Source organism: Lagopus muta, chromosome 8 (assembly GCF_023343835.1).
Source record: "Lagopus muta isolate bLagMut1 chromosome 8, bLagMut1 primary, whole genome shotgun sequence".
Classification (NCBI taxonomy): domain Eukaryota; kingdom Metazoa; phylum Chordata; class Aves; order Galliformes; family Phasianidae; genus Lagopus; species Lagopus muta.
This window is the reverse complement of record NC_064440.1, coordinates 19,155,209-19,169,084: the sequence shown is the minus strand read 5'-3', so window position 1 is coordinate 19,169,084 and position 13,876 is coordinate 19,155,209. Positions and strand designations below refer to the sequence as shown.

The following is a 13,876-nucleotide window of genomic DNA, read 5'->3' as shown; positions in this document are numbered from 1 at the left end:
ACAGATCCATGGGCACTGCTTTCTTATTTAGGGACACGCATGCATGCATCTTTTTTGAAGTTAAAAGTAATCAGGCTTTTCTTAATGCCCACCAGTGGGCATGTTTGCTTTCTTTCTTTTCTTTTTGATTCTTGAAATCAGTATCAGCCTAAATTAGATTTGCATGTGGTAAAAAAATATTTACTTTCAATAGAACCCTATTAACTGATTTGAGAAAATAACAAATTTTGACTGGGAAAATATTACAGTATTTTTCATTTAAATAGTAATCCTAGACTGAGGGAATGCACAAGTTCAGGGATTCCCCATAATGACAATAAATGTTGAGGTATAATTAGTAATATTTTTGAAAGCCAACAATTGTTTCTTGAAAGAAAGGTACATTTTAGTTTCAAACTGGAACACAAATTACTGTATTTTTCTTACAATAGTGTTGAACTTTTATTTGAGGTTCTCTGTTTCTGAAAGCAGACATGATGGATTGAAATAAAAGATAATTTATTGCAATGCTTACTTTCAAGTGCAGAGAGAAGCAGTGTAATTGTAATTTACTGTAGCTGTCAAGGAAAATCTATCACAGATGACATTAAAATGACTTATTTTGCCTGAGCCACTTATTGTTTAAATGTGCATAATCTGATAGAAACAGATTTTTAAAAATCTGCTTTATATTGTTCTAAATTAATATCAAAACATATACTTAGGAGTTAAGCACTTTAAACCATTTATTAATACTTTCCTCACTTCTATTTTTTCCTAGGAGTTGAAAATTGGTTCATTTAACAATACCACATTTGTGTTTTCCAGCTCTATACACCCACAACAGTTCCACATATCTAAGCTTAGTGGCTAAAAAGTAGATTTCAAACCAGGTTTGTTTCTGTCTGAAAGAGAAATGCCACCAGCAACAGAAGGAAATGGGAATACAGGGCCCAATTCTTTTCCCACTGGGGCCAATTTTGCCACTATCTTCAATAGGAACATGTTAGCAAAGATTCCCATTCTTCCTGGCGGAGTAACTCCTGAATCCACAAAATCTTGCTTTTGCAACTCCTAGGTGATGTGACACAGAACTGCTGCCCATGAAACAATGTTTCAGCTACTGAGCTCCCGCAACAAAAAGTATGTTACGATGCAAGCTTATTTCTGTAATACAATTGTTCCTAAATCATTTATAGGAAGCAAATATTCTGATTTTTGGTGCCTAAGATACATTCTTGAGCACTCTTATAGAAAATATGGATGAAAGATACGTAGACACATCTCCATTCCAATGGGCCTAAACCTTCTTAGTTGTTTACAATCTCCAAAGTCTCCCAAAACAGAAGAATTCGATAGATGGATGCAAATGCAGAAAGCTGAGCAACCAGAAATACACAGCTTCAGCCCATCTCTTTCAGCAGAGGCACTGTTAAAGGGGTTCTGAACAAACTGGGATATTTAAATCATCTACATAGTAAAATCTTGAATAATAAAGTTAACGATCTACTATTCTATATGTAGGATTGGACATCTACTAGCTTTGATTTATCCGCTTCTAGAGGGAGCACCGCCGATGTATTTACACTCTGCAAGTAAACTGACCCTCCGTAACAGCACAGTAAAAATTCAATGTCACATTCAATTTTTTTTTTTTTTTTTTTTTTTTTAAATACAGCTAGAATTAATGTAGTGAATCTGTAATGAAATGCATTATCCTGCATGGAGATTTATCAGATTTTCCAATTGAATGCCATGCTTTGCTCGCACTAGCTGGAGTTCACCTGCATGTTGGTGTGGCGTGTGGCTCCTTTTTGTAAAGAGTTAAGTTGAACACAAAAAAAGGGAACAAAGGTCAGCACCCAGCCGCCACTTGAATGTGAGATTTTTCTTTTTATTCCCCTTGATGTATACTAGGCTCTGTGTTATTAGTCTTAATGATGGAAAATTGTAGTGTTGATACAAATCTTTTTTTCAAAGTAGTAGGCGGGAGCTCCATTTGTTAGTAAGTTTTTTTGTGACTAAAAGCCATGGACAGTACATTTATGTAGCAGTAAAAGGCCTAGATGCTCTTTCCATAGCAGAGCTAATTATTCCTACTGTGACCTTACTGATCTACCCTGTTCCTAGTACATCTCATCTGCACGCCTGTTCCTCTGTGTAGATGGTGTCAGAGAATATGAAAAACCCTATAATGAAACCATTTTCATGATGGAGAAAGGCTACTGGAGTTGCACTTGCTACAAAGAGGCTCAATTATATGAGTAATTGTGATAATTTTCTACATTCATAGCCTTCAATGGGGAAAAAAGAATGAGAGCCACAAAGGAAAATTACTTTAACAAGAAAGTACAGAGAGTAAAAATGGAAGAAGAGACAAAAAGGGGGAAAAAATAACCAGAAAAAAAGTTTAAAAAATAGATCTGGAGGGAGGAATAGCAAGACAGGGAGAACAACAGAAATGCTCAAAAAGCCTATGTGCAGCTGTGTTGCACAATTAAATTGAATTTTTTTTTCTGCAGTTGATGAATGTGACTACTGCAAATGTGCCTCTGTAGTTAGCTATCATTTGTTGTTCCGTGACAGGAAAAGGATAATTACCTCTCAGAGAGAATCAAAGGCTGACATGCCCTTTAGACACAGCCATGAATGCAGAGCTCGATAGAATGCTTGAATAAGAATCTAGTGTTCTGTGCCCCCTTCTACTCAAGAATAAATTTTGTTAAAATGCAAGAGCACCACCAGTAAATTTGTTGAACCCTAGGTGTTCAAAAATATGAGGTGCATCTATCGACTCATCCCATTTGCAAAAATAAAACTACATTTTGAATTCACTTCTATTATATTCATGGACAGTAAGATAGTGAGATATGCATTAAATTTCTTTTCCCAGTAGGGGTCTGATTCAACATTTCCTATGAAAGAACAGAAAGACACTATCCTTTTTCTCCAGGCTAGTTAGCCTATAATTTAAAACTGTCAAAAACACAATTTTATACAAAGTCTTCAATAAAAGCTTCTCAGATATAACCCAAAGAGGTTTTACTAAAGTTTGATTCAGACTCTGTTACAATATTTTTAAAGCTATAAACACATCTGACTGATATTTTGCCGTTTGCTTTTTTCCTTAAAGTATCTGAAGATTTACAAAGAAAAAAAGCAGCATCCTTTCAAGGTGACTAAGCCTTACAGCTTTTAAGTAATCGCAACGTTATTCAATAGTATGCTGGGACCATTAACAGTCCAATGAAGTATTGCTTAATGAAGTGAATACAATATATGTCTTTTTAATTTTAATTTTTTTTTTTTTTGCAAACTTTTTAAAATGTTCCATAGGCACTAAAAAAAATTAAGCACAATTTTATTCCAAACTGCCAGAAGAGCCATGAGTGATGGCTACAACAGATGCAAAACAGGGAAAAACCTCTTAATGTGAGCTCTTTCTTCCCCATGACGTTAGTACGCACTGCTCTTTGTAAGATAAGAAGCTCTCGAGTTAAATATTTTTGTACTTTTTAAACAAAGAGACTTATTTATGTTGATTAACTCCTTTTTAAGATTCGTTATTGCTATACAATGAAAACAATGGCTTTTAACTTTCTTACATCATTAGACAGATGAAGTATAGTTTCGCAAACAAATTAAAAAACAAAACAAAAAACCCACCACAGATTACATCTTTTAATATAAGTCTACCTTATGAATATCTTTGATTCTTTCCACAGTTATCTTTGCTGAGACTGGTGTAACTCAAAAAAAAATAAAAAAAAATCCCTCTTACCCAAGGAACAACATCATAGCTTGGCAGTTCACATACTGATATCAGACTGAAATGATGGTTTTGAATCATAAAACATGTCATCAGCTTTATACCAAACCTCCAATAACCTTTGTCCCACTTGCCAGCCCTCCCTTTACTTGTCAATATAAGGCTTACCTGATTGTGTTTCCAATTACAGAGAAGGGAGCCCCTGGTCTGCAAGCTGCAATTGCTTCATCTCTACATTTCCTGGCAACCTCCACTAACTTTTGACCAGATTTGTCCACATTGCCCACCAAAAAGGTTTCAGAAGTGTCACCATGGTAGCCATTGTAATACACCTAAACACATGCAGAAATGTAAAGACAGTTTCTTGTTTTGCATCCAGAAACAGATCATCTAAACTAAATCCATTCTTTCTAGGAATGAGCTATATATTGCAACAGATAGGTCACTGGTAGGCTGCACATGAGAGAATGAGACTGGAAAAGCAAAACACCGGAGGGAGGGGGAAAAAAAAAAAAAGCACAGAAGACTGCAAGGTGTATAAGGGTTGCCAATTAAAAACTCCACTAAACGCCTAAGTTGTGTATGGCCACCCAGCAGAGCACAGGAGGAGACAAGGGTGACGCTGCTCAGACAGGGGACAGGAGCACGCCAGAAGCTACGAGGGGGCCATGCGCACACTCAGCACCAAGGGGGTCCCTGGGCTGGGATGGGGAGAGCTGCCAGCCCATCAGCAGGGGTTGGGAGAACGATCCCTCCACAGGGAATGTCCCCATGGCAGCATGGTTGGATTCTGCTCAGGCAGAAGGCGCAGCGACCTGCTGTACTAATGACCTACTGGCTTTCTGTTTGTTTGTCATTTCATAGGCTCAAAGTCTCAGCTCTCCTGAAGTTCCCTCTCGGGCAGAGCTCTGCAGCACCGTGTGGAAAGGGGTTTTGCAGCTCTGCAGTACCGCAGGAGGGACACAACTGTAGGAGCAAGCCAAATTTCCCTATCAGAAGACAAATTGTAATGGGGCACAGTTTTGATCTTCTAAAACATTTTTTTCCACAAACAGTGGGCAACTATCCTCCTGGGACTAATGACTCACCAAGTCTGAAGCACTGAACTTTTGCCACTCGCAAGCTATTTGTGAAAGACACAGACTCGCATTCCTTTTGGTCAATTGCAAATGGAAAAAAAATAAATTGGCTACAGACGGTTTATCTCAGGGCCAGGTTTGTGTTGGGGGGGAGATGTAAAGAAAATGCAGGCAGCTGCTGGTGCACAGCACTGCACAGGACAGTGAATGGCAGCGAGGATCCAACTTTGCAGTCCTCCCGGCTCACACCTCCCTCTGCCAGCTGGAGCTGCTGCTAGATCTGCTTTTACAATTTAATGCCTGCTGGAGAGGTTTCACTCCAGCTAGTTCGTATGTAAGCCAAATGAGTTCAGTTGTAGCTCTAGCAAGTACAGCACTTAAAAGCCAAACAAAAACATTACACTTCATCATCCTGGAGAAATGAGTACAGATTTAAAACACAGCAGAGCTTAAAAATAATTGCATTTACTGCTGGCCATCAACTGCAATTATGTATTTTTAACATTAATAAACTACAACCTCAGCAACTGTAACACACTAATTCCTTAAAAGTCAATGAAAGATTTGAGTTGCAAGAAGCTTTACCTGCCAATAGCTGGCTGGAAATTGTGCAATGCTGACAGTTCACTGATGCATAATGCTTCTCTTTCTACACTTAAATACATTCTAAAAGCTACACGATGAAGCCAATAAAATTTGTATTTCACCTATGAAACTCTACCATCTGAATTGCGCAAAAATAGATTTTTTCTTCAAACAATTTGTATGTCGTTCAAAGTGTTTATAGTTAATAACCAGAATATTATTTAATCATTTTATAGAACCTGTATGCAATTATAAACAATTTGTTGTGGCATATTTACTTTGATTTTTACACCGTTCCCCTGTGAAACATCCCAATTCTGCTCATTAAAAATAAATTAAAAGATCAATTAGCAACACTGCAAAGTAATATTTCTTCCTTAAATTGTTTGAAACTGAACTGTTCTCAAACACAGCATAGTTCAGTTTCATACAACATAAAATGTTTTCAAAAACAATTAGCAATTCCTACCCTTGCAGGAATTTTCACATTCACGGGAACTTTGAGATTTTGTTTTTTTGAGGGTAAACAGAACACAGTAAGAATATATTTTCCAAAAGACCACTAATATTTGGTTGTACATCTTTTTGTAAAGCGGGGTGGAAAAGATGCATACTCCATGTTAATACAAAAATATCTGGGTTAGTATATTGTGGAAAGGATCTGGGATATGAATCTGAAGTTCTGTTTTTTTTTTTTTTCTAAATCTAAGGAGTTGTTAATACTATATTGACAGATGAAATATCAGCAACGACAACAAAAAAAAAAAACAAAAAAAACAACAAATGAGCCTTAATGAGTTACAGAGAAATGAGATGTTAAATCCTTGGCTGTTGCAAGCTGATTTGGTTTAGTAAAATGAGCAAAGCTACATCAGTTCCCCACAGTAGAAAATTAGGCCAAAAATATACTGCAAAAAAGAAAGATCACACCAAAAGATCACTGAAGCTGGCAGTCAGAATTCTACAATTAGAAAGTATGGAGATGGGGAATAAATGACAAGGAAAAAGATCCCCAGAACAAGGCAGTTCTGGATCAGACATATACCATGGGAAAAGGTCAGTGACCCTAATGTTCATAGGAAAAGTGATTTAAATGCTGGAATCTCATGCTCGGAGATAAGTCCAACTGAGATTTCTTCACTTCTACTAGTATGAAATTTGGGCCCAAGAAAAACAGTATTAAGTTATCAAGAGTTTTTTAATGATTAAAAAATCTCATCCCTATGGTACTCCTTTGTATGTAAAAAAATTGGAAAACAAAGGCAAAATTCAAAAGACATCTGTGTCTGTATTAAAAATAAACACCACTTTGGGAAAACAAAAGCATGTGCAGTGAAAAGACAAAAAGCTTCTGCAAGACACAAATGCATTGTGCTGCCTATATGAAACAAGAATTAAGTTCCCAGTTTCTGTATTTTCCTGCTCCTGCAAAAATCCAGCCGGTGTTTATTTAAGCAGCTGTAATTGACCATTCTCTGGAAATATTAAGTCACAGTTATATCACACTATTTCTGTTTCTGTGCAAAAGGTTCAGGGCTGTTATACGAGAAATGGAACACAACACTACCTTCGGGGATTTTAATAAATGTAGGGAACACTGCTAGCAAAAGAGTTGCTGTCCAAATAGACTGACATACACAGGCCAATGTAGCCTCTAATGACAGAGTAAGATAATGACAGGCCCCACTCAAAATCAGCAGGAAGAGGAAGATCAATCTTGGCAGAGTGAAGGAAAAATGCTGGCTTTCTTCATGTTAGCTCATCTCATACATATCTATCTTCAGCTGCTGCCCAGTACTGCAGTGCTCTGCATTAACTACACAGTGGATCAATAACAATTACACCTTCTCAGAAACATGACACATAGCAGGATTGGGTTGACATTTCACTTAGGCCAACATTGATCTCAGTGCATCTGATTCCAGTCCTAAATTCAAGTCAGGCCTGGGTCTAGCTGGAATAAACACACAGTTAAAAACAAAAAAGGAAACCAGCTGCTTGTGCCTTGCCTTAGAAGTAAACAGCACATCCATCTGTGCGCTCCCCATCTCCCATCCACTGTTCTTCCTGTTGCTACCAGGAACGCTAAAGTTGATCAAAGACTATTTTTTATATGAATTACTCACCGTGACATCAATGTTGATAATATCTCCATCCTGAAGAGGTCGACTGAAACAAAAACAGAAAGGAGAAAAATAATGGTGACAGACTGTTTCCAACAAAGGGAACACAAGAATAAACACCTAATGACACATACATAAAAATCAGAGGGTAGAGATTTTGTGATGGAGGAAGGCAGAGGAAAACAGAATAACCATTTTTAATGTTCAGCTCTGACTACTTTGAGAACAAGTATGGCTGAATATAAAATAACGAGAAACAACTAGTGGGAAAATATATCAACATCTGAAAAAATCCACTATTATGTTTATTCTTTTTCTCTCACTAGGATTTTTATTTTACTTTGTAAGTAGCTGAATGTGTTGCAAATGATGATTAAAAAAAAAAAATCAAACATTTATTCCTTACCCTATACTTATTTCACTGGAGAAAAAAAACCAGAGTTATTCTCTGTTTTTTTAAAATTATTATTTATTTTCCATGCACTAAACTCTAAAGGCATTATGCTGTTTTTTTTTCCCCCCCAGTATCTGGACAAACAGGACAATATTTTTGCTTCTCTACTTCAAATACACTTCTATAGCATCTATCAGCATTGTATGGTAACATGATATGCATCTGTAATACATCTACATGTAACATATAGTTAAGCTGAAACATGTTCAATATTAAACACAGTTTATTAATTTCAGTTCAACATTTTCATTCCTGGTGTTAAAATGTAAATTACTGGGGAAATACCTGTCAGGAATACCATGACATACCACGTTGTTTACAGAAGTACAAACAGATTTTGGAAAACCTCCATAGCCCAGAGGTGAAGGATAGGCATTCTGTCTGATTATTTCATGATGAACAACGGAATCTATTTCTTCAGTTGTCATGCCAACCTGAAATATCAAAAATAACATTCTGTTAAGAAAGCAAAGCTAGTTTCTCATATTTACCGAATGTGATTGCAGCCAAACGTTTCAGTGAAATCTTGGGTGTTTCAAATTCACTGCTTTGATACAACACATGAAGCTGTCTGATATGCTTTATAGACATATTGGACTTTTTTTTAAAAGAGAACAATGTTTTAAACCAAGGATGCAGTAGAAACAAGCACTCAAAGGTTCTTAAAAAAAACCTAAAATATGCTCTACTTCCTGCCACTTTTTTTTTTTTTTCCACATTTGCTCTCAGAGACACTGATTTTCCATGGCTCTTGTTTCAGTAGCTGCTATAGAAATGGTTTTCATGCTTCCAGTCATTTGAAACATACTACTTTCCTCTTTTATTTGTAGATAAAGGATATTAATGCCCAGTCCATATATCATTATGCACTTGCACATTTCATGAAATAGCTCTCTGAGTACTCCTTTGCGTTGTAAAAGATCTAAATATTTGAGTTCATATCTTGAAGATATTTTACTTCAAGTTGCCATAGGTTGCATGACCACAGTGAATCTACACACACTTATCCATCATTTTTTGGAACGTACACTTTTATGCTTGATGCTTTCTAGATTCATCTTCTTCTCATGGTTTTACATACTAAAAAAAAAAAAAAACTCATAAATCATTCAGCCATTTTCTGAGAATCTGTGGGATGGAAAACAATCACGCTTAAAATACTGTTCTAGATTTTCTTTGGGATCAAGTCTGTCTTGAAATGGTTAGAGCTGAAATTTGAGATTTGGTAGGGAAACCTCCCTCATTGGGAAAAAGTGCCTTCGAGGGTTCCTGTGCAAATTGATTTTGATTTGAATGAGTTTTGAGCCTTTGAAAATCATACTTCATACACACACATTACAGCAGCTATGATTTCTGAGGGCATTTCACTAACACGTGGAACGCAGGTAGGCTGTGGTGCGTAGAAGGCATACATAACTGTATGCTGAAATATTCAGCAATCACGTACAGAGAATACAATGGAGCGCACTTGTGTCCTGTGCTGAGGATAAAGCTGGGTTTATTTGCTCAGCATAGAAGCATGGCCGGGCAGATGAAGAGTGACAGCAACACCCAATATGCAATTTGGGGTGCCTGTGCAGCTGCCCTGCTCTGCAGCAGCTGTGATAGCTGCAGCTTCTGCATACCATCTGTGCCCAGTGCTGCAGCCAGCAGTTCTGGCTCCATGCAGGTTGCTCTGCCTTTGCTCACCCATATACCACCTGCTGCAAACAGGCAGATGGAAGCACAGTGCACCACACTGGGGGCTGCCCCTGCCCAAGGAATTCAGGGCAGCTTTTGGACCTCTGGTGGACAAGTCTGTGCTGCCCGTGTGGGAGACATAGGTGCTATGAAATGTTCTGCTTTTAGCATTACCTGGTTTACTTGCACCTATCGTGCACTACATCCCTTACAATTTGCTAGGCAATGTGACTGTATTACAAAAAAAAAAAAAACAAAACCAACTATTACCATGTCATAGAAAGTGCTGTTCTATTCCAAAATCTCTTCCCCAAACCTAGGAAGTGCTATCATATATAACACCATATGCTATTTTGAAATCCAATGGGAAGTAAATGGCAACAGCAAAAACACATGCTCAGTCCATGGTGCCTCTGTATCCAAATGTTGTGACACCACTGTTGTCACACTAGGGACATTACTGCTGGCAGATCACAGTGTCGACACAAGCTTGTGTGGAGAGCTGGGTGCAAGGCAGGCTCAGCAGGAGAGCAGAAACAGGTGGAGAGATGGGGTTCTTCAGATAAAACTGGAATTCAGAGTATCCTTCACAAGGCCAGCCTAGAAGAGCTTAGTTTGCTTTCTCCAGCACCCTGAAAGCTATAGGAATTCTAATCACTGCGTGAAGGAAACAGACTCAAGGAAACACAGGAAGCAGCTTAAATTAAAGAGCAGGGCTGGCATGAGAACAGGTGGGTACAAACTAGTTGCACAAAGATGCTCCCCGCTGATGAAGGGAGGCCCTGGGACATGCTTCCATTCAGAGCAGCCTTGAAGAAACACTTGTAGCACAAAGTGGAGCTGGCCTGGGCAGCATCCCTGCTCTGTGTGCCACTTCCCTCCCTCCCAGCCTATGCCAGCTCCTCATCATCATTCCTTTCAAACACTCTCCTTCTCTCCTAGAATTGTTATGCGTATGTAGAAGCTTCCTGCTATAATGTACTGTTTGCAGTATCAACTTTGTCCTAAACTATATTGTGCTCCGTATAAATGCATTTTATGCGCAATAAAAAACATGTATGATAACACAGCATTACTGAAAATCTACTCTCGTTCATAATCCCCATGTTGCACTCTTGAGGTAGAGTCCTGATTCTTCAGATACACGTACATGTCCCTATACAGAAGCAAGTTTTACTGTACCAGGAAATAATTGCACGTAAAATGTTAAACCTGCATATTTGTAAAATTAAAGCCTCAGGCATTTTGTTACTGGCCACCCCAGCTCCAGAATTAAATCTCTGGGACAGTGCGATGAGAATAGAAAGAAAAATGCATGGTAAACTGATATGTTTTCCCCTTTTTAAGGGAATGACATTGACTTACAGTCTCCATCTATCTCTGCATCTCATAGCTACTCAGCCCATTTTACCCTATTCAGTATGCTATTAAATGAAATATCAAGGTAACATGAAAAATCACTCCATCTGCAAAAACTTGTAGTAGGCTCCTCCCAGCATATTTATTCTTGAGAGGTATCCCAAAAAGCATACTGTAGAAACATTACTGGAAACCCTGAGGCTTTATTACCAATGCACTCTGGAAAATAGTGTGGAGCTTGGCAGTTGTTTTTTTCCAACAGCAGTTCAAAGACTTGTGCTGTGCCAACCCTGTGGGACAGCAGGAGTTGAAGGACGAAGGGGAAGAGAGGTAGCAGCCTGGCCCCTTGGCCTTGCACACATGCAGAGTCAAAAAGCAGAATATATGAGGAAGATTGGCCATAACATTACAGGAAAAAATAAAAAAGTACCATGGGCCTTCTGAGAAGCTCATTTGATTTGGCATAATCCAAATAGAGGGAAGATTACGGAGACTGCACCCGAGCCAGCAGCTCAGACTGCACAGATTTAAAATACAGAAATAGTTTAGTAGGTATATCAGGAAATGAATCAGAAGTTAACAAGTCCTTTTTTAATGTCTATGTTACAGTTGGATGCACAATAAGGATAGCAAAAGAAAAAAGGAAAAAAACTAAGTGAAAGCATAAAAGACTTTCAAGCTGTTTGGGGACTTACGTAATCATTACCTTTAAGCTCCTTCCAGCCAGAAGCAGGACATGACGGGCCAATTGACAAGCCTGACGAAGGCCTTGAATCTGATCTTCATTCTTAATTTCTATGTCGTCTCCCCAGTCTGGTACAATGCCTGTCGTCACATAGTCTGGCTTCTTTATGTGCTTGGAGAAAAAGGATTGAAAATGAAGATCAGAAAACTGAGCATGACAATGGGATCATTTTCTCAGATACTGCCTCCTGCTTCATGGCAGCTTGCCCTTTCTGTCGTAGTATCGACCTTCCTAAGCCATCAGGGCAAACCCTCAAGGGTGCCTCAGTATTGCTTCCACTGCCCTTTTGAACTTAACATTGCCTGGTACTACTGACTTGTGCAGTCTGTTAACCTCCCTGTGCTGAAATCCTGAGGACTGCAGTACACTTTTAGCACAGTCTCAAGTTTTAAAACTGTGAGAGAAAGACTTAGAACCTTTTTATTTTCTTCTGCAGAGTGGCACATCATATAGGAAAAGCATCTGAACAATACAATGACCTGGACAATGCGATTAGGTCCTTAGTCTCTTGCTCACACAAAACTTGTGCTAATTTTCATGAGACAGTTTTTTTTTTTTTTTTTTGAACTAAGAACTCTAGGATTTAATTTATTTTAATTTAGAGTTTTCACTTGTTAATCTAGTTCTCAAATTACACGCAAACTTGTCCATCTATAATACTATGTGAGGATTTCCCAATTTCTGTGTTGCAGAAATTGTAATAAACTTTTTCTGTTCTCACAGAAAGCTCTCAGTAGTCACATGGATGTTAAATTTAGCTTCTGATTTATTTTTTTGAATCCACAGTAATTTCACAGCAAAATAACATCACACAGTGAGAAAAATGCACTTGGTTTCCACAGGTGCTGGTGATCTCACCAGTGGGGTAGCAGAACATCTTCACCCACCAGAGAAGGGATCTGCATCAGTTCACAAAACAGAATCAAGCTGGCAGAGCAGGAGGCAAAGTGGCCACTTCAGCTGTGTACAAGACCACACAACATCCCAGTGTGGGGGTAAAGAAGAGTGGTGTAACCTATTAACTCCTGCAGGACTTCAAATAAGAAGGCCATTGTTGTTCTTACTGGTATTTCATCACTTCTACTCTGTCTGAGTGTAACTGTATCTTTACCGAATTCACATCAACAGAATTTCAAATGTGAATTTCATTTAAGAGAAACGGCATATCAGCCTGTACAGCACCCTGTTGAAATATATACCATGAGACTTCATTTAGAAGGAAAAATTACATTTGCTGGATTACCCACTGCATACACTACAGCACCTCCACCATCTCCTTGGAAGGCACTGATTTTCTAACTATTGAGACCTGAACCTGCTGACCTGTGAAATCTGTTAAGGGAAAAATCCAAAGCAGCATGTGTATAAACACCTACATCTACAATTTCACATCAAAATACATCATCTCAATCTGGTTTCTGGCATACTCTGTAGCAAGTGATAACTATATCCTCAAGTTTTCAGAGTTGAAAAATTTAGACTAATTTCAGACAGTGTAAGCACAGTGATCTGTGAAGAATACTTCATAGTATGACAATATATTTCTTCCTTTTTATCCTAAAAGAAGCAAGTGATATAGTTCTTCAACCTTTGAAAACATATAAAGCACAAAACCACATGCTTTCCTTGCACACAGAGCTTCCATAGCTCCTTAGGAGTCAGAGCCCTACATTCAGCACTCCCATCTGCTTTTGTAAATAACTTTTTTTTTTTTTGTATTTTTGGCCCATGGAAATATTTTGCACTTTGCACAAGAAATCTATAATCATGTGGAAAGTACTAATGCTCATCCAGAAAAGCACTGCTTAGGAAGGGCAATTTTTTGGCTGAATGAAAGATGCTTTGAATGAAAGATACAGTTGAACTGCGTGATGTAATAAAAAAAAAAAAAAGGAAACCAGAAGTGGAACATATGTTAATATTACATGGAAGAAAGAGACAGTCAAGATCTGTTTAGAAGGAACAGTGGGGCTGTAGGGCAGCTACTAGCAGGTAATGTGTGCTCTCATCCTGAACGTGACTCAGCAATTAACAAAACGTTCAGGTAGATATAAACATTTTTATAATTAGCTTGCTAGAGATGTATACAGAGAAGGACTTAGA

At 38.1% G+C, this 13,876-nt stretch overlaps 1 protein-coding gene across 2 annotated transcripts in view; it reads right to left on the bottom strand.

Moving 5' to 3' along the window:
• The window catches only part of METAP1D (methionyl aminopeptidase type 1D, mitochondrial), a 44,247-nt gene that overhangs the window by 6,184 nt on the left and 24,187 nt on the right, over positions 1-13,876 (bottom strand). For both annotated transcript variants that reach the window (XM_048952589.1, XM_048952590.1), the window contains exons 3-6: positions 11,735-11,884; positions 8,275-8,423; positions 7,539-7,581; positions 3,917-4,080 (exon numbers count right to left, since the gene is read on the bottom strand). In XM_048952589.1, the coding sequence (XP_048808546.1) occupies positions 3,917-4,080; positions 7,539-7,581; positions 8,275-8,423; positions 11,735-11,884 (506 nt within the window). The remainder of the gene's footprint in view (positions 1-3,916; positions 4,081-7,538; positions 7,582-8,274; positions 8,424-11,734; positions 11,885-13,876) is intronic.